The sequence below is a fragment of the Astatotilapia calliptera genome, chromosome 4, assembly GCF_964374335.1.
Source record: "Astatotilapia calliptera chromosome 4, fAstCal68.1, whole genome shotgun sequence".
In the NCBI taxonomy this organism is placed as follows: Eukaryota; Metazoa; Chordata; class Actinopteri; order Cichliformes; family Cichlidae; genus Astatotilapia; species Astatotilapia calliptera.
The window spans coordinates 3683031-3704028 of record NC_137425.1 but is presented as its reverse complement, the minus strand read 5'-3'; the positions used below and the strand labels follow the sequence as shown (position 1 = coordinate 3704028).

The 20998-nt window shown below is 40.8% G+C and overlaps 1 protein-coding gene across 3 annotated transcripts in view; it reads left to right on the top strand.

Moving 5' to 3' along the window:
• shisa6a (shisa family member 6a) overlaps positions 1-20998 on the top strand; it is an 85940-nt gene that overhangs the window by 8854 nt on the left and 56088 nt on the right. For all 3 annotated transcript variants that reach the window (XM_080300748.1, XM_026164023.2, XM_080300747.1), the window contains 2 exons: positions 5383-5478; positions 5888-5956. In XM_080300748.1, coding sequence (XP_080156874.1) covers positions 5383-5478; positions 5888-5956 — 165 coding nt within the window. The remainder of the gene's footprint in view (positions 1-5382; positions 5479-5887; positions 5957-20998) is intronic.

The window sequence follows — 20998 nt, the reverse complement described above, 5'->3', positions numbered from 1 at the left end:
AATGTAGCTGCCATCACCAATGTGTGAATGGGTGGATGACTGGTTGTGTAAAGCGCTTTGGGGTCCTTAGGGACTAGAAAAGCGCTATATAAATACAGGCCATTTATTATTTACCAACCCTTAACCTGAAACAGGCAGAAGTGACGCCAAAGTAGCAGAAATGCACTAGGGGTAAATTTAAAAGCTCATCCGCTTTGATAAAACATTGAAGCAGCTTTTATAATAAGCTTCAGTGTCTGTTTGTGTGAGTACAAACACTGTGTAAGGACTAGTCTGTCTGTGATTCACAAAGTGACACATAACTTTCTTCAGTATATGGTAACACCCACAGAAAAGATGTTGGTAAATTATGAAACCCGTGTTTTATTACCCGGCTATTGTTTGCTGTGTGAACAGAAGACCTCCCAGTGAACGGGTGAATGGTGACCTTAAGGAGGATGACGGATGTTTAGGCTGAGATGGCTGAAATTTTGGACAGTGATGGGAATTTAAAATGAGGAAAACTATCTCTTTTAAGTATTACAGTGTTAGTGCGAGCATTTACACGATGTATTGCAACATATTATTACTACTACTGTTAAGTATGTGGATTTGTGAGCCCACTCATTTACACCAGAAGAATGGGGAGAGTTTGTTGCTGCTTGGCAGCATGCGGCTTTATTTTCATTATCATAATTATTGTTAGCTTTACAGAACATTACAAAGACAGATCAGTTTATGCACAAAACACACACGTCTCATAAGACTGCGTTTGGTTTTCATTATATCGAGAAACTGAGGAAATGTAAGTTTTTATGAGGGCGACAACAAAACACTGCAGTAATTTTAAAGTAGTAGAAGAGGTCTGAGCTAAAGAGGACATGTTTATGTTTTAGTTCTATATTTTTATCCTTGGACTCTATTGGAGCAATTTACATTTCATGTTTCTTCACTGCTCGTCTGTTTCAAACAGTAGATGAACTTGAATTCCTGCTTCATCCTTTCCTTGACCTCATGGTGTTTACTATTTAAGCCAGCTATTTAAGCAGAAAAAGAAAGAAAGATGTCGATGATCCCACAGGTGCAGTATTCTTTTGGCAGCCTGAAACCATCCTCTGGATCGCTGCAACAAATCAGAGTTAATGGGCAGAGAGAATGAAGACAGATTTGAATAGACTTCTGTGAAACACTGATATACAACCATGAAAGAGAATAAAATATACTCAGAAGAAGCTACACTCAGCGGATGGGCTCTAACAGTATGAAGCTCATTCTCTCTTCTTAATCTTTTTTTATCACTGTCTTTATATGTTGTGATTAAAAAAATAGCCCTTCAAAGAATTATAAGCCTACAAGAGCCAAGTCATATCTCCCCCAAAAAAAGGACAGAGTTGGAAAAAAGGGGGGAAAACTCATTAAAAGAGGTTTATGACGTGTAGCAAGTTGTGTTCTGGATGTGAACTCGAAACATCAGCAGTGCGTTATGAGCAAATCGCACTTGCTGTTCCGGAGGAGAAACTGTATTATAGCCTATCAAGATATGATGGTGATGGAGTGTGTCTTCTGGTGAGGATAGTACCCCTCCAGAACTGTCCCAGAGTGAGCATTATCACTTCAATTTCCTAAAGTTTTGTTCTCTACTCTCATTTTGTCCTCTAAAGTTTCTATGTTTCTGCGAAAATAGGCGACAAATGTCTTCCACACTTTCCACACGGAGAATGAAATCATCCTTTCAGGACACTTACAGCAACTGGGTTCATCTTAGTTTTGATGGAAACAACTTTGGGCTGAAACTTTCAAAAGATGATGTCATTGCATCAGTTTGCTTGAAGAGTAGCAAAAAACTGTGTCTGTATTATATGTATTATACTTGTACTCCGTTATTTTACTTGACATTCAGATATAACTGTATATGGGAAGGAACCCACTGTGGTGAATACAAAAGACATTAATCCTCTGCTTTAACAGCTTTCACTCCCCCGAGAAAACGTTGCACCGCATTTTTAACCCTGGCTGGAGGGATCTGTTCACATTCAGCCACAAGAGAATTAGTGTGGCCCAGCACTGATATGGGCTAATAAGGCCTGGCTCACTGTCAGCGCTCCAAAGGTGGTGCATGGGACTGCTACCTGACAAAACTGTCAACACCTTGCACCATGTTTCCATCTTCAGTCTGTTGTTGCCTCCTCTCTGAAGGTTTTCTGTAGGTGAGGGACATTTGATTTTTGCTCATATGGGTAATTGTACATCCTCCTGCAGGACTAATGAGCACAATCACCTTTTCAAACTAGAAACCTCGGTGTCAGGTCAAGATGCCAGATGAATCTGCTGTCCTGGTGAGCAGATTCAGAGGCTTTGAACAATGCAAGAGAAAACATTTTCTGCACGCAGATGGTTTTTGAGGAAAAAGACAAATGCTGCTCTGAATAAAGAGTTTGATTTTGTTTATTTGTTTAATCAGGTGACTGATACCATTTTCATCTGTTTATATAGGATATCAATCTCTGCAACCAGCATCTAGTTAGATTATCTTAGCAAACTGGGGGAAATAGTCTGTTTATTTCTGTCCAGTGGTAACGAAATCTGAAATGTCCCTAGAATTTTGACCTAGAACTATTTGGAGAAAAACTGGAACATGATAACAGCAAGAAGCTGGCCTGAAGACAAATATTAAAACATTGTATATTTAGTGCATTATCTGTAGCAGTAACATATGTCCAAAGGAAACAAGGTTAACCTTAGTTTTTGGCCAGAACACACCTTAAAGCAACATGTTTTTAAACTTCCCAGCAGCTGCAGTGCAGCTCAACATGTCGATGCCCTTTTATGCTTCTCTATATTTCATGGAGGTGAAATGTCACACTTTTAGGTCCTGACACACTCCATCTCAGTTTCAGGAATAATTAACAATTGTAAAAAAAAAAATGAAGATACCACTATATTTGGTATTCCAAGTATAACAAATGTGTGGGAACCATTTTGCTTTGGTGACACTCATATGGATCCTGCTGCTGTAAGTAACCCTTTAAAACTAAATAAGAGTACGGTAAGCCAAACTATTTCAGGCTGGAGTTTCATATAAATAGAGGGAGTCATACAGTGTTTTCCTCAAAGTTTGCAAACACATCAAGTAGAAATAAAATAAAATAATAAATCGAAGCGGCTTTAGGCTCAGGCTGCCTCGCAGGAGCAATTTATATCATGGTGAGCGTCTCCAGCTCATGGTTTTAGTGTTTTAGGTGTTTTCCTTTGAGTGTACAGAACTTGTGAATCATCAACATTTCACCCTGTGAGAAAAAATAAACATAGCTATAGTACAGCATTCATATCTGCACAGAGAGCAGTATTAAAAATCAGGCACTAAAAGGAGTGAAAAATGCTGCCTCCCATCCTCGGATATTTCCTGATTTCTTTCAAGGTCTCAAACTAACAGTGGTGGTCAAAGTGCGTCAGTAATCAGGCTTTAGTCATCCTCTGGGTTTGATAAAAGGAAACAAACGAGCTGTGTTGCCGAGGCGTGATGAAGACCAGGCCTAATGCTCCCACTTGTTTCTTCTCATTATGATAATTTGAAATGCTGTTCGATCTCCGCTTCCCCTGGCCCAAAGGTCTGAGTGATGTTATTGACTTTGAAGTGGCTCTTTGGAGAAATAGGCATTTAACTCTTTGCTAGTTAATGCAGAGAGGTGCGAACCGAGAGCAGAGAGGAGGAGGAGGAGAAGCTGTTTGATGAACCACCTCTACGAGTTTGCATGTTTTTTTTTTTAAAAACGTTTTCATCTGTTAATTAATGCTGCCATTTTTCATTTTCTTTTAGGCAGCTTTGTGGGAGACAGGAACACTCAACACTGCCACGGTGCTAGCAGACACCTTGTGTTGCTCCTTTGTGTTCACACCAGGCTCTCAGTTACACCCGTGTTCATCCCGATGAGGGGAAATCACCGATTACAGATCTTTTAACACAAACGGGGTTTAAGCTTTAGCATTGGTCATTCTTACACATACGCCTCCAAAAGTCTTAAAGACTTTAATCTAGTCTGAATTATATGAAAACCCAGTTCTGTCCTTACTAAGGTTCCAAAACCTCTGCAGTTTTATCAAAAGCTTTCAGCTACTTCAGAAAAAACAAAGGGCCACTGAAAAGAGGAAATATGAAACCTTGAAATCTGCTGATTTCATTTCTGGCATCCTTAAGCAATGCATATTGACAAGCTAATCAACCCACCTGAGAGTCAGTTTTGCCAGTTTTGCCATTTTATCCCTGTTTAGTATTCTTGTCATCTGCGGCTGCTCTTTTATAAAATGGCAGAAACAGCTGGGAATTCACTGCAGACTCTCCTTAGTTCAGAAGCGCAGCCACACCAGCATTTAACATGGTGAAATGTTTCTGTTAAATTCTTTCCAATAGAGCGTTTTTAATCAATGGATTTACCTGAGGGGGTCAAGTAAATTCAGGTGAGTTGAACTTTGGCGATGTTGCTCTGGTAGCCAATAGCAAACTGTCTTGAGAGCAGTGATCTGTGAAGGAGTGAGCGACTGACTCTGAAGAGGAAAAGTGTGTTTCGGCATTCGTTGGTCCAATTTATCTGACTTCAGTCATTTTAATTATCTTGAGTAACATTGTTACTGTCATTGCTGCTCACAAAACAGAACCAGAATTCAAAAGTTGTTTGGGACTTTTTTTTGTAGATTTTCAGATGGCTCTCAAAATTAAATGACATTTTAAACTAAAGTACGGTCTTTTAGTTCACGTGCATGTACAAATATTCGAAAGATTTCAAATATTTTACCATTTGTTTGGTTCCGTTTTCGCATCGATGTAATCTGCAGGATTTCTGTTGGCCAAGGTTTTCAACTTGTGAGTCTCATAATGTTATTAGAGGAAAAATGAATGAGACTTCACAGCACACTTGCAACTATGAATACTAAAAAGTCACCATTGTCACAATATGAATGTTTTGAATGCCAGCTGGCCCAAGAAGTGCACAATAATCCATGTTTTTACTTTACTTTTCATGTAACTTTTCATAATCTTTGGAGAATCCAGGATATCGAGCAGCTCTGCTGCTCCAACAGTGACGACAAACTTGGAAAATAACTGAATGTGAAATATGTCAGACACTTTGTGTATCTTCCTTAGGTCCTCCGAACACTAAGATATTCACCAGTAGAGGATCGAACAAATGAAGAGATCAGTAACAGCAGGGAAGGATTCACTTAACAGTTGTCAGTCTTAACATGATGATGCAACTGCCTTTTGAGTTGTGAAACAGATGATGTCAGCTTATCTGAGTCTGCATCACGAAGCCTGTGTCTCAACTTGAGGCACAGTACACAGCACGTCCTTTAAACTCTCAAATTTGTTGCTGAAATATTAATTTTCCACAATCTTTGTCTCACCAGGACATTACGGAAAAGAGAACCTGCGCAGCGGAGGCCAAGACATGCACAACTTCATCTCCTCTGGGTTTGTCACACTTGGACGTGGCCACTTGAAAGGTAGTCCATCCTCATTATCTGTTTTTCACTTCACAGTACAGTGAAGTGCAGAATAACAATCATTTCACTCGCTGTGCCGTGCTGTCGAGCTCTTTCTGCCAAATGACTGTGTGCAGGACTGCGCAGTAAAAAAAAAGTCAAAGAATGTGACTTTTGTTTCAGCTCAGTGGAAACTGGACGCTACAATTCATAATGGCTTTAAGTGACATCTTGCAAAGTTCCCACACAGACACACATTTCTTATCTATGATTAAATCCACACTTCCAATGACAAAGTAACACTTTCCAACTCTGTAGGCAGCCAGTGTGAACGTAGCATGGCACAGTTGTAGATTTCCCTCCTATTGTCCTGTAAGGAGCATTAGATTAAGAATGAGCCGTAAACAAGAGGCCTGTTGTGTTTTTATAGCGCAGCACTCCATAGACGAATCGGGGCAGATGTCCTGGCAGGGCGATCTGGACATCCCCATGTCCTACGGTATGTTCTCTAAATCTTCCATTTTCCAGCCACACAACCTGTTTTCTGCTCACACCTGATAAGAGAAGTTGCTCACACTTCACACACACACACGGATCAGTGGAGTGCCCTTGGCCGATAATCACAGCTCAGTCACCGGGTGTACAGTGCCAGAGTTGTAATATTTTATTTATTCTATGGGAGGTGGTTCTCAGAGCCCTTGGATTTCTGCTGGTGGCTGTTTGACAGCAGCTCTGAATGAATACACTGGTCGGCTTTATTTGTATGACCTCTACGCACAGGTGAGGATGTCAGACGTTAACAGGGCTGCTTTGATGCTTATAAGTGAGAGTCTAGCCAGGGGTTAACACTTTTCAGCAGTCGGGAAGGTAAGTGAAAGGTTCACAGTCTGAAGTTTGTTTGTTTTTCCTTCTTTTGTTGAGTTAACATGTGATTAGTTGTTTTCACATGTGAATTCCTGGAGAATCAGGTTGAAATGGCCCTTTCTCAGCTGTGTCACACAGCAGATGATCCTCTGTATCAGATGTTTTATTACTACTGGAAATATTGAATTTGCTTATGGCGATGAGTCGCATGTCACCCACTTTCTGACTGTGAGTTATCCAGATAATTACTTGCTCTATTTGCACGAGGGAGCTGGGAGGGTGAAGTGCGCTTAATGTCCAACGTGACTCATTTGGACATTTGGTTTCTGACACACAGCTCTGCTGGGTAACGTTTAGAGAAGATCGAGGCTGCAGGACGTGATGAGTGACTTTTATGTGACTTTGATCGGGAAAATACTTGCTTCTTAATCGTGTCTTTAGTCTTATGTTCTATTATTGAATGTTGAATCTGCTATTGAATCCTTTCCAGTTCTTAAACCTAAAATGTGTGGTTCATCTTTGAAGTTCTCACTTTTAACATCATAACTGATCCGAATTCTCAGGAGACTGCAATTCAGACCCATGAAGAACATTTTGTTGCAAGCTTGTCTTTTTAAGTGACAATGATGTGCCAAGAGGTGTTTCTCCTTTAGAAAGTGTGGTGGCAGGAGGACTGGTGATTGAACTGATGATTGTAACCTGATAGGTTTCGAGTCCCAGTGATAGAGAGCGACAGAGAGAGCGACAGTGCAGTGGAAATGGCTTTGTGAGATTAAAAAAAAAAGGTCTAGTGTCGTTAAAAAGGGGAGAACATTTCTGGATCATTCAGCTTCACACAACCTGAACAAGTTAAATTTGGACCAGTCGAGTTGACCAGCTCGCAGTCCTAACATGTCACCTGAGAAACGCTGAAACTCGTCTCGGTTATGTCTGCACAGACTCTCACTGAGCTAAAACCAGCGAATAAGTGTGTGTCTGTCTGGAAAGATTACATTTGGATTATTGTAAAATTATTGATTGTTGTAAAAATACCGAGAAAAACTCAGTACTCAACATAAAGAAAAGCTCAAGAAAGGACTTCAAATTGCAAATTGTTTGCAACTTCACTCTATGTATGTGAACATTTATCTCTAAACCTTAATATACATACGTAAAAGATACGCTTTTTCAATAAAACCCAGATATAAAGATCAGAGATGATAATTAATCAATTTAAAAATTATCTTTTTAAATGTATTAATGACCACTGAATGTTTTATGTACAGGACTGTGCAAGAGGTTTGAGCCACCCCTCATTTCTTTATATTCTGCTAGAAAAATGGGAAATGTGTGCAGGATGTTATTGTACTTACGTTTTTTCAGTTTTTTTAAGGGCACATTGCACACCGTGCTGACACATTTCAGCTAATGACAAAATGCAATTTCATTCTTATGAAGCTGGATTATTTTCTTTTGCAAAAAAACTAACGAATCATGTGTTTAAGCATCAGGCTGTTAACAACAATGTGCCTAAATAGCTGTTTTAAAGTTGGTTCTTTGCCGTCTGTGTGAACTCAATACTATCTTTCCTTGACTTAAGTGGCTTTTTAATGCTTAAATGACTAACAGGAAAAAACAAACAAACAAACAAACAAACAAACAGTGTCCACAGAATATTTTGGAAACACCTTCAGAAACCCTGTAGATCTCCTGCTGGAGAGCACTAAAAAAAATACAACAACGTCCGGCTCCTTGGAAGCAAAAAAAAAAAGGAAATGAGGGGTGGCTCAAGACTTTTGCACAGTACAGTATTTTCCCCTGAGGCTAACTTGAGATAAGAAGGACTTGCTCCGAAGCAACAGAACCAACACCAAATAAAATATAGCAGAATGCGTAAAAGCTTTTCATTTAACAGACACAGAAAAACCTTAAAATCTAAGAGTAAAGCGAAATTGTTGCCACTGATAATGAATTTGTTGACATCTATTGTTGGGAACTGGCAAAATCTCAGCCTTGAAGCTCCCTTACAGTAGCACACTGAAGAAGTTGGAGGTAATGCAGAAACTCTACTTGGAAATATTATGAAAGAAGCAAATCGATTTCAAAAGACACAAAATGAGTCAACAGAAATGCTGAAAGTGAAGCTAGCATGCGCATGTCATTAAAGCAAATACTGAACAGCAGTTCTGAAAGCTGGAAACGTCAGCTTTCATGAACTGGATGAATCCCTCTAACTAAAGAGTAACACTTCAGCTGTTGTCTGAGGCAGCGACCCTCTCCTGACTGTACCTGTCACCCTCTCACTGCACCTATTAGCTGACACGCTTTAGCAGCCTGATGGCGGTAGCTGTCACTTCAAAGCGGAGGTCCTGCCAGCTTCCATCATACGTGTCTTCGTTTAACAGCTGGCTGTCGGCGGGATCCCCCCCCCCACACACACACACACACTTCCCGAACACACGGCTACTGTCAGGAGGAAGTAGACTGACAGATGTGCACGTGTCACAGCTGACTGCATCCTGCCCTGGCTCCAAATCTGCTCCAAAAACATTTATTTATTTATTTGTTTTTAGCAAAGATCATCCACAGCGAACATCTGCACAGGTCAGCTGTTCCAGGCAGACATCACGTCCTTAATTCTGGTTCATGTGAAGAGGTGGAAAGTTCATTTACTCAAGTTCTGTTGTAGTCAGAGACCGTTTGGAGGAATTTTACACATTTCATTCTTTACTTCCTCCCCTTTCTTTCTGTTCTCCTTACCTTCCTTTTCTGGTCTTGCTTCCTTCATTGCTTCCTCTCTCCCTTTCTCCCTTGTGTTATTCTTCCTGTATTCCTCTTTTAGTTTTCAGTTTGTTCCTTTCTTTCACTCTTTCTAGATTGTCACGATGCATTCTCCATTACTTTTCTCCATCCTTTATTTATCTTTTACTGCATTTATCATAGTTTTTGTCCTTCCTGCTTCACCTTCGATGGATCAGTTACCATTAAACACACCAGCGTTGGAGATACAAGGCTTTGGTCACACAGACCAGGTTCAGTAGTTGAACACATTATATCAGTGAAAGAAGAACTATTTCATTAGAAGTCCATTTTCTATTCAGGTACATCCTGGATGCGTTTATTGGCCTAAAAGGCTGGATGAGACATTCACAATCACTCCGTTAGACAATATCTAAGCATGAATACTTTGACCTTACGCCCCATATTGTGTGTGTGTGCAGCATTGTTTTGTTTGTGTGGGGGTGCTATAGTGACAGGAACAGTACAAACAGTACAGATTTGAATGTACGTCAGTCCCACCAAGCTGTTAAACAAAGATCCAAATAATGTCATTAATATTCATGCACCTGTGATATAACATGACTCTCTGAGCTTTGAGTGCATCCACAGAGACACACGAGCATCTCTGGTTTGCCTGCAGGAGTGCTCGGATCAGGTGGTAAAGTGACTAAGTGAGGCTGGATGGATTATATGTAGCGATGCTGCTTAACAGCTCCAGATATCAGTTTATATGCAAGTCAAGCAGATGCAAACAGCTGATGTTTCTAAATATTTTAACTGAATAAAACTGGTTGAGATGCTCCGTGTTTTGGTTTATCCAGAAGTGTGATCACTGTATTTGTTTTGTATAAGGTCTGGTTATGAGATAAGGCAGGAGAAAGCAGGGTGAGTGGTTTATTTTAAGGCCAAAAGTAACATAATTCAGTTTATTTGATTTTTCCTGTTTAACTCCATCATAATTACAAGAGGGTCTACTGTTACATTGTTGATTTAGAAAAGCTTCCTTTAGTAAAAACGCTTGCGCTCCCTTTTGCAAGTCAAGGAATGTCAGTTTAATCAAAGTAGCACAGATTTTAAGGTTTTGTCTAAGAACATGTTCCCAAAGGAAAGGAAAATTCAAAATAAGATCTCTTCTTTGTTCAGCCTGTTTCTCTGAGTTTAATTTGACATCAAAATGACATTCAGGGCATTTTCCTTCTTTCTTTTATCTGAAATAATTAATCAGCAGCGCTTTAGATAACAGTACGATTCAAAGAAAGCTTGACTGGCTTGTGCATCAGTATCAGAAATTTGACTCAGTGATGGAATTAAAGGCTCAGCTTTGTTCTCAGAGTTCTTAGATCTACATCTAAACTTCAGATTGTCATTGATGTGACACAAATCTGTCTATTCTGGTTGGTCCAGCACATTTTTTGGTAGATTTTTCAAGTTTTTATTGCTATTTCATTTTTTAGAAATGACTTTCTACCATCCATGGATGGATGGATGTACACGACCGGTGTTACACAAGTTAGCTACAGAGGCAGCTTCTTTCGCTGCGTCCTCAGTCAAACCTGTTTGCACTGGCTGTTGGATGGTTTTATGGACAGAATTTCTAGGCAGAGCCAAGAGGCTGAAGATCACCTCTTTTTGCTGCTGGTGTGGTCCTTCATCAGGCGCTGGCCTTTAGCTCTCACTGGGGTGGTTTGCAGCGTGAAGTGTGAAGCGCCAAGAATGAAAATTAGCAGCTCCAAGTCTGAGACCATTGTTCTCAGCTGGAAAAGGGTGGAGTGCCCACTCTGGGTTGTAATTAGAGGAGAGACCCCAGGGTAGACCCATGACATGCCTGAGTGATTGTCTCTTTCAGCTGGCTTGGAAAGGCCTCAGTGGCCCCCTGAAAGAGCTGGTGTAGGTGACAGGAAGCGGGGTTTCTGGGCATCTCTGGTTGGACGGCTGCCCCCACATCCTGGACCCAGATAGGGAGCAGAATGTAGATGGATGGACTTCTTTCAAAAGTAGTTATATGACTTGACCAATTATTACACATACATTAGTTTTTCTGTAGTTTTAAATGTCTATTTTGAAACAGAGAACGTTGCTACAGTATTTATTGTTGCGACTACAAAGAAAAGGGTGCCGTAAGCAGCAAGAGTTTTCCTCCAGCTGTTGACATTTAAAAACAATTAGCAATCATTTTCTACTAGTAAAGTAAAATCTGCAGCTTTAAAATACTGTTTAATGGGGTAAATCAGCCACAAAAGCCGTGCAGTAACACGGTCCAGTCATGTTTGGACTGCTGTTTCCCGAATAGTTGTCGACTCACTGTAACTCTGAGGCTAACGTGTAATATCTCGGAGGTTAAACAGTCCCAATGTGTGCATTTAGCGAACATCTCCCAGACATCTTGTGTACAAACATCCCCCTCGTCCTCGGGGCTTATTCATCTCTCTCCTTGCTTTCCCCGCCTGTGGCATCCACTGATGTGCATCCTGCTTAATTACTTTTTCATGAGTTGCTCCCTGTTTTCATCCTGAGGGAATTGTCTTCCAACCTCCCCAACCCCCCCCCCCACCTCCCCACCCCGTCATCCCAATCCACTTAAGGTGACCTTGTCTTATTGGGACGCACTGCTGCAGCGCTCCCACCTCCCCTTGCTTTAATCCCTCCAGGCCTACAGTGTGTCTGTGCCTATGCATGTATGGGGCTGCGTAGCTGAGTGTGAGTACAAATGGAGGGGTGTCAAATTGTGCCAAGTAGGTTTCACTTTCCAGTTTGCCTCCATTACCGAGTCCTTATATAGGCTCGTCTTTACAGATGCTCGTAGCGGCTGAAAATCTGAGCATGCTGTAACTGAAAACGTCAAACGTGAGAATCACTGATCAATAAAATCCTGTAAGGTGACATCAGCCAATTGCATACTCATGTTTACCAAACGAGACTATGACGCTTTATATTGATTCAAAGGGATCAGTGGTGAGTCAAGCTCCTTCTGGATCCAGTGACGGCTCCCTGCTGCTGCTGCTGCTTGAAATTCTTTCTAAAGTTTCCAACTTCATCTGGAAAGATAAGGATGTGCACCAGCAACCGAGATTTTATTGGTTATAGAAGATCATGCATTCTCCCCTCAGTGTGCAGCCACCGTTTGTGATTGGAGCTGATAATGTGTAATTATTTTTGATATCTGATTTTGAATAGGCTTAATGCTTCCTCGACAGTCTTGGTACAAATATCCAAATATCACTGGGTTGAGATTGTGGTCGTTGTGGAATGCGTCTTGAAAAAAAATGCATGAAATGAAAAAAACTCCTCTAAAAGAAAAGAACTATAATATTTTTGAGTCTAAAAGGGAGACCGATGGTCTAAAACAAAGAATTAGCGATGAAAGAAAGTCTCTTAGAGAATTTTGATTCCTCTGAAGCAAAATATTCTGTTAGTAATAGTCAATGAAGTCAGTGTGTACAGTTGCACTACTGGTACTGAGTGGGTGTGCCCCATTCTACACTCCAATAAATGTCCCATTCAGCTGTACAGTAAGTCTCCCATTTAGCCGGTGGATGTTTCCCAGCAAACCTTCTGGCATTTACCCATCTCAGAGCTCCTGGGTGGTGAAATAAGATGAATTGGACCATCTGCATCTGCAGCTTGTCTTTTTCTTATAAATCTGCCGTTTTTTCTTTTTGCCGCTTCTGGAAATGGAAATATTTTTCAACAGTAAATCTATTTTGTTTTTCCCAGTGTGTACCGTTTCAGCTACCTGCTAAACCAAAACAGCCTTTTATTGCTCAACCAAGCCTTCAATTTTCTGGCAGATTTCATGCTCAGTGAGGGTCACAGGCACCAATCAAAATGTTGCTGGTATCATTTTTCGATAGCTACTACATTGTGCATCGACACTACACTCATAATGATAAGCAAAAGTGATGCTGCCTATTTACATAAGACTGTCCAAATAACAACAACAAGAACATTTCATTCACTGCCGGCCTTCAGACTGGTGTGCAGGGTGGTAAAGGAAAACCAGACTGTGCTCACATTTTGGTAAATGACTCAGTTTTTATTGACTTTGCAGTTATTTTTCATCAATCATTACATGCTTTGACCACAGTTTGTTCCACAATTAGTCTTTTCCCAACATTAACTTAACTCATTCACTGCCAGCCATTGGCAGTGAATGAGTTAAACCCATTGACTCATTCACTGCCATTGATGGCTATAGACGTCAATGGCAGTGAATGAGTTAACAATAGTGCATGCTTATGCTCTGTTGTTAGGAGGCTACAAGCAGCATCAATATCATAAAATTCAAGTTATGTGAATATAAACATTATTATTATTATGAAATTAAAATATTATGCCTATATAAGCTGTTGTATGTGCAAAAATGAGTCGTTTCAGCCCATAGGTAGGCGGTTGCTAGGCAACGTGATGATGTCACCATTTCTGGCATAGATAAATATCTTCAGGAGCCCTAACATGTACCTGTGTTTGTGTGTTTGGTAACTGAATTCCTCACCTTGTAGAGCGACATCATGAACAACAAGATGTGGTTTGTTACAGTAAGATTAAAATAAAAAAATTGTCACTGCAAATTGTTTGACAACAAGCCTTTTGATAAGAGCTACTGTTTCTTTCAACCGATTAATATGCTTCCTTCCAATCTTCATATTTATTATTTTATAAAAGATACAAGATCGGAGATGTTCCACGACCGCTATATGTCACAGAGTTACTGAGCTTACAGAGCTACAGGACTTCTATTACAAGGGCAGGAAAGTCTGTGATAGACCCGCTGTGTTCTGCCCACACAGACCAGTTCCCATCCCAACACTTATCTAAAACCAGCAGGGCTACCAGCAGCATCTGATGTATAGTCTTCACAGGTGGTGAAACAGAGCACGGCAATGCTGCTGGTTTTCTACAGGAAATACGACTAGATTTTAAAAAAAAGAAGAAGCTGTTTTGTTTTTCATCAAGTCTCGTCTTCTGCACACTTACTTACAACCCACAGCTCATCTCCCAGCTGGTCACATCTATACAAATGGCAGACGTGGCGTGGGATCCAGGTGTAGACGCAGCATCAAACCTGCTCCATTAAGATGATCAGAGCATTCAAAGGGCTGAGACTCAAAGGCAAGGCATCACATCGGGCGAAATACAAGTGCCTTATCCCTGCAGCGTTTCATCCTGCTCTGCTTTACATATGAACCTAAACGCACAAATCTTGTAAAGGCAAACTGCGCTACTCTCACTATCAGACACCTTTTTTCAGCATAGTGGGGTGGAATAAAATATTCAACATGATGTCAGGGTCATACGGCCTTTGCTGCGGTTGTTTACTGAGATGAGAGGAGCAGGTGGTAACAAGGTTAAATGGACTATTTTTGCATTGTGTATTTATGCAGAAAAATGAATCTGCTTTTATTCCAAAGAGTAATTGGTTTATTTGCATAATATTGCTGGGCCACCATGGGATTATATTGTCATAGAAACTCCATTTTTAAAAGAAGAGCCCATTAGAAACATTTGTCTGTGAGAGACACTTACACTGTCAGCTATTATTTTAACTCAGTTTAAATGCACTATATTTACATGTTGGATTGAGAAATGAGGTAAAAGCTGCAGTCTTCTGCATTTAATTTGGAAGTAAAGTCACAGGAACATAAATAAGTCTTTCTCGCTATAATAATATTTGTCTGTCTTCATTATTAACCTTAAGATTTTTTAAAAAGCATTTATTATAAATTTCAGTTCTTTTGATTCTCCTATATATTGTCTTGATTTCATCATTTCCCTGTGAATGCGATGTTACGTTCTTCGTTGTGTTAACTTCGCCCACACCGTCACCAAAATTTGTATAAGCGATAAAATTTGGTTTGAGCCACCAAGAAATATGAAATTAAGAATTTGGAAAAACACCACAGGCCTGGTTGTCGCTAGCCTACCAAAAACTTAAATGTGAAGAGGGCTGCAAGTCTCTGAGTTTTATGACCACTGGCATTGATGAAAAACAAGGTACAACTTACTGCAAGATGGTCAGTATAAGCTTAATACAAGCCCATGGTACAGTCATGTTAGGCCGCTGTCACACAGGCCTCGAGAGTGGTCGCTGACTGCCTGGCAACCACCTGTTGCTAGGGGAAAATGTGCATTTGAGTGGTTGCTGGCTGTTGCTAGGTGACACTGGTTACAGAGAGACTGCAGACTGCCAGCAGCAGTTTGCACGGAAGATGCCAACTTATCTGCAAACACTCAGCAACTACTCACTGAGTGAAAGTGAAACTGAAGAGTGTGACTCAAAAACCAGAAACAGAGACCAATGATTCAAAGCAGGGTCGCCCTCAAGGCCTGTGTTACCGAAGCGTCATTCATGTCTTCCACAACATTGGCTACTGGATCTGAGTCTGCATGTGGATATGAAATTATAAATAGGATGTTGGTAAAAAGAAATTGTACACACAGACCTCTAAAGCTCTAAAAAGTATGTGAGAGAAGCTGTAGTTTGTAACTTGCGTACCCTCAACAGTGTGATGCTGCAATGCAAAATTCCTTAAAACTTCATGTACAGAGTGCAAAGTCAAATGTATGCAGATATCTGTAGCAAGTGAATCACGTTTTCGTTGCACCAAAATATAAAAACGTTCGCAAATATTTAGCAATAACAAACCTTAATAACTTAAAGGTCACTGCATTTATTGCAGTGCCTGTATGCTAAAACCTTAAGAAGTTCATTTCTGGTGCAACTCTTAAAATCATTGATGTAAACCAGCCTCCAGATAAACCTGGTACGTGACCTTTTTGATTTGTAATAACATATTTGACTGTTTCTGGGCAATTTTCAGGCAGCATCAGTCTGTGATTGGTCTTTATCAAGTCATTTCAAGTCAGCGCAGCGTTTTCCTAATCCGCAACTTTCTCAATGAGCGTGATTCCAAACAGCAGGGAGATGGTGCAGTCTCCGTGCAGAGATCTGCGGCTGCCAAATGCACAATATGAATTGATTTGTCTCCTTATCTCCCCTGTCCATTAAATAGGAGGCTAATGAGCCTGATTAGAGTGGTTAGATGAAACTCACACTTGGAGAATCCCACAAGTCTTTCCAACCACATGGCCGAGAACTGAATATTGAGACTCATTCATGCATCCTGACACACACACAGATAGCCTCTTAACACCTCGTCTGATCCAGCCTCTCCTCATGAATTATGTAGCGCTTGTTTGTACACTGAAATAACATCTCAAGAGCTTACCAAATGGAAGGTCAACCCGAGCTCTCGCCGTATCTTTTCCTGACACCGTTTATCTGAAATTGGAAATATATATTGTCCTTTTTGATATCGAGGCTAGTGCATATCTGTCTGAACATATTTATGTATAACATTTTGTATATCGCTTTGAATTCTAATATCAGGTTTAGTAGTCAATGTTTAAATTAAGAGTATGTAATTTTATAAGTGCAGAAAAAAGTCGAAGTGACTGAATGTGGGTAAAAGTTACAAGTAAAAGATAAAAGGAAGGAAAATGTCTTTACACAGAAGGGCTATTTCAAAGTGCTTCACAAACATTTAAACTGAAAAAATAACCAAGAACTGCCTCATACGGGAGGCTTTAAGAGTATTATGAAAAATGTGAATCCAAATTTAAATGTAATCCCAAAGACATACGAGAGTGAGAAAAATACCTTCCACGGGCACTTTCTGCAGTGCAGTTGTACTGGATCTCACCGCACGCCTTTCTTTTATCAATACTGTGAGTTTCTGCAAACATAAATCATTAGTTAACACAGTTCATTAACAGTCCCTAAAAGCTCAAATTAAACTTGATTTATTATGGCTTCCACTAATTTTCTATTCTGTTTTGAAGTCTGAATCATGGAAAACTACCCTAGAGGAGAATCTAAATATGGAGCTGGAAAACAGGGGCCCTTTAAACGATTACTCCACGAATGCTGTGCTGCAGTTCCATCATATGAAGCAGCTCGCTATGACAGGATATGAACTCACATTCACTGCTCAGACACAAACACTCTGACGGTAAAAGGTGATAAGGAGAAAAAAGGAGAGAAGAAAGCCGCAGGGCCCCCATGGTTGAAGTGGCACAAAGATGATCCGACAATGGCTGAAGGACACGTGGCAGCAGGTGGGTGTGGAGGTCATATGGAAAGGTGGACACCCACTGAGGACAACAGGAAGGGAATGGCTGGTTGTATTTGTAATAGTAGCAAGAGAAGGGGAAGAAAGAGAAAGCAGCCTATGGTATTTATAAATTTGGGATTTTCAGAAGAAACTAGAATCTTGTGAAAAAGGAATAGAGCTGATAAAAGTTACGATCTTCAAATCTAATTTGAGATCATTCCAATTATCTTAGATGTTTAAAGGTTTTAAGAAAATCCACTAAAACGCGTCACAGTGTTGTTTTCCTTCTGATCGTTGAGCTGAAACGAAAGAAAAATGCTCTTTAAGATATATCTCTCGTTGAAGTACTAAATCTCTCACTGATGCATTTTATTAATGACATGTTTTTTTATCGTGACTGTTAATGGACCATATGCTGAGTCCAATAAGCATTAATTCATCTGCTCAGACAGCAAACCTGTGAATGAGTCAGGCTCCACTTTCACATCCTTGCCTTTGAAGGCCGGAGGCTGTGCCACCGTAATGCTATTAGCCGCATAACAAAGTTGTGAATTGAATGCCGTGGTGACGAGAAAGCACTCTATGACATGTAAAATCCTATTAGGATGCAGATTAGTGTTATCTGCGCCGCACCTGTCAATATCTATTATGAGTAGGGGGCAAGGACACGGCAGAGCTGGACATGGAAATGCTTCAGTCAGCACACTGTCCACAAGCAAATACCAAGAGGACTGCTTGTATTGGTATGCAAAGAATTAGCTATCGTACAGTAGGCAGGCAAGCTCGAGGCAGCGTTGCTTTTATCATGCGGGACGTATTCTCCCTTTACAATGATGAGGGACTGCATGGGACCAGAGAGCTGCCAGAGCGATAGAATAATTAAAGCGAGAAAAAAGCTGACAACCAAGGATAAAGAAAAAGAGTTTCAGTGTTGTGAGGAGAGGCTGAATGTTAATGTCTCTGTTGTGAAGGACAATATGCTCATTTGGAAAACAAATGGGACTCCATTTCGTAATAGTTACTCTCGTTTGACCAGCAGAGACGCGCACGCTGACATTGTAATGATGGGCTTTTGGCTAAACGTCAAAACTAAGCTTTGGGGAAACAGAGAACGGCCTTAGTCGAGATGAGAAGTGTGTGTTTTGAATCTTGAGAACATCGCTGTGGCAAATAGGGAAAAAGGTAAAAAGAAAACTAACTACCCTGATGTAAGTAAATGGAAAAATATAAGGTAAGAAGCACAAGTAGCAGGGAAAAAACAGATGAGATAAATAATGTAGAGGATGCATTTAAGGATCGATGGCTTTTGGATCTTTCATCATTAAATTCCCTCATAATTAGTATAAATGTAAAAGAGCTTTTTGCAATATGAGATTGAACACCAATCAGGGACCTGGTTAATATTGTGTCGATCCCCTATTTGCTGCCTAAACAGCTCTAACCCTCCACCAAACCCCTGAGGATGTGCTGTGGTATCTGGCACCAAGATATTAGCAACACATCCTTCAAGTCCTTGATGTTGTGAGGTGGGACCACAATTTCATTGGACATATGCTGACTTGTTTGTCCAGCACGCACCACAGATGCTGGATCACTGGTTCGCCACTGCTCCTTCCTTGGACCCCTTTTGATAGATACTGACCACTTCAGACTGGAAACATCCCACAAGAGCTGCAGGTTTGGCGGCCAGTTATCTAGCTATCACATTGTTCCTGCGTCAACTCTGAGGACAAAATGTTCACTTGTCCGCATCACTGCAGCCACTGCACCAATCCGTCTGTCGATCTCCCGCTCCCTTCTCCCATCACTCGTGAATAAGACCCCGAGATACTTAAACTCCTCCACTTGCGGCAGGGTCTCGCCCCATATTGCTTACCTCCAGATGATATCCAAAATTTGCCAAATATAACTGTGGGGAAAAAGAGTGAATGCTCAAATTATCATAGTGATCAGCCTGCAGTTGGGCAGAGATGTGATTCGTGTTCGTGAAATCTTCCCACTCTTCCCGCTCCTCGCTCGTTTTACTGGTGCTTCTTGTCAAATTGCGACCAGTGGCTAGCTTTCACAAAATGATGCTAATTGTATGTAAATCATCATCAGAAATTACATTTGCAGCTCGTCTTCAGGTTGAGTCTTCTGCTCTAAATGCTTCGTTAGTCAGTGCCTCTGCATGTTTTGTGTGAACAGAGCTGCCCACAGATTTCCCGTGACCCTTTGGGCAAACCTAACTTGAATAACTTGAGTGATACAACCCCCACACACATGCACTCACACATGCACGCACGAAGACTCGCTCACAGACCAGGCTTCATTCATAAATCCAGCTCTTTAAAAAGCACAGATGTGAAGCAGTATGAAAAATTCAGCTGCCGTACTGCAGCACACTGTGACAGAGAGTTCAAGGCTTACTACACAGCAAATCTGAGGTGTATAAGCTGTGAGTGGGTAGCACTGAGAGGTCTGCGATTAGTATCATCCCTTGTGTTTTGTCCTGGAAAAGCAACCAGCACACACAGCCCTGCATGACAGAGAGGCTAAGAGACAGAATGAGAAATGTTAAAGAAGGAAACCAAAGGGGAGCAGGGTGAATTCACTTCTACTAAAGGTGGCCTTTTTGCCCATAATGCGATGCATCTATCAGGGGTGTTTCAACAAGCCGTGTGGCCACTTTTCCGAGTGCTCATTAGAGTCGACGCCAGCTGGGTGCCTGCAGGAATGCATGATGGTTCATTACAATATTTACGGATGTTGGACTCATTCATCATTGAGTGTAATGTGGTTTGCAGAGAGCTATCAGCATTAGTGTTAATTTAAGTGCGTGCCACTGAGCTGATGCGCAGCCCACGGCATCGCAGTAAAAAGGTTGGGGACAGGTCCAGCTGGGGTTTTGTCTGGATTCAGGTCCTGTTAAAGAGCCGTGTCCAGGGAGTGCCCTTGTGCCTCATGGGTAGGCTCCAGTGCCACAAGAGGACAGTTCACAGAGGACACAGAGGTTTAAGGCCATATCTGCATTTTTTTAACCAGCACTATAGATATGCAAAGGAAAAGTGAAACCAGGTCACCCTTAAAATAAGTCTGTCTCAAGTCATAAGCAGTATGCATATAGACTCATGCATTAGATTCCTAAAATGACATTTTTAGACACAAGTGTGTTTCAATAACTCTTTTAAAAGCCAACCAGTGATGAGACAGAGTCTCCATCTATCACTCTGTATTTTTTCTTTTTTTTGTCTGAAGTTTTCTGATCACACACACTTGCAAATCAGTGCTTACACAAGTGTGAAGTTTTGTTTGTGAGAGTGTGAGTGCCGCTGATACAATGCAGTTGCAGTGATTAAGCGTGCAGCTGAAGGCCAAAAGCCTGTCGAAAGAAGTAAACACAAGTGTAATTCAGTTTTCTTGTTCCAAGCAGGGCTGTCATGGTGTCTGCTTTCCACTTCATCATTACTGTGGCAAAATAAAAAAACACAATAATATTGTTCTCCCAGTATCAACAGATCATTTTTAAATGGCAAGAATGCTGTGGTCACGCATTGCATAAAATAACAATAATTATTACTTATTTATCATATTATCATATGTGCCTTATTGACACAATATCCATACTTAAATTTTAATTAATACTTAACAATTACGGATTAATTATTAAGAAGACTGAGTACCTCGAATACAGCCCCCAAACTGACGGCACCATCAACAGCGAGCCACTGACCAAAGTCACCCAATTCAAATACCTCGGGTCCCTCGTCACCTCGGACTGCGAAACTGGTGGCATCAGGTCACTGGAGTCCTGTGCGACAAGAGAA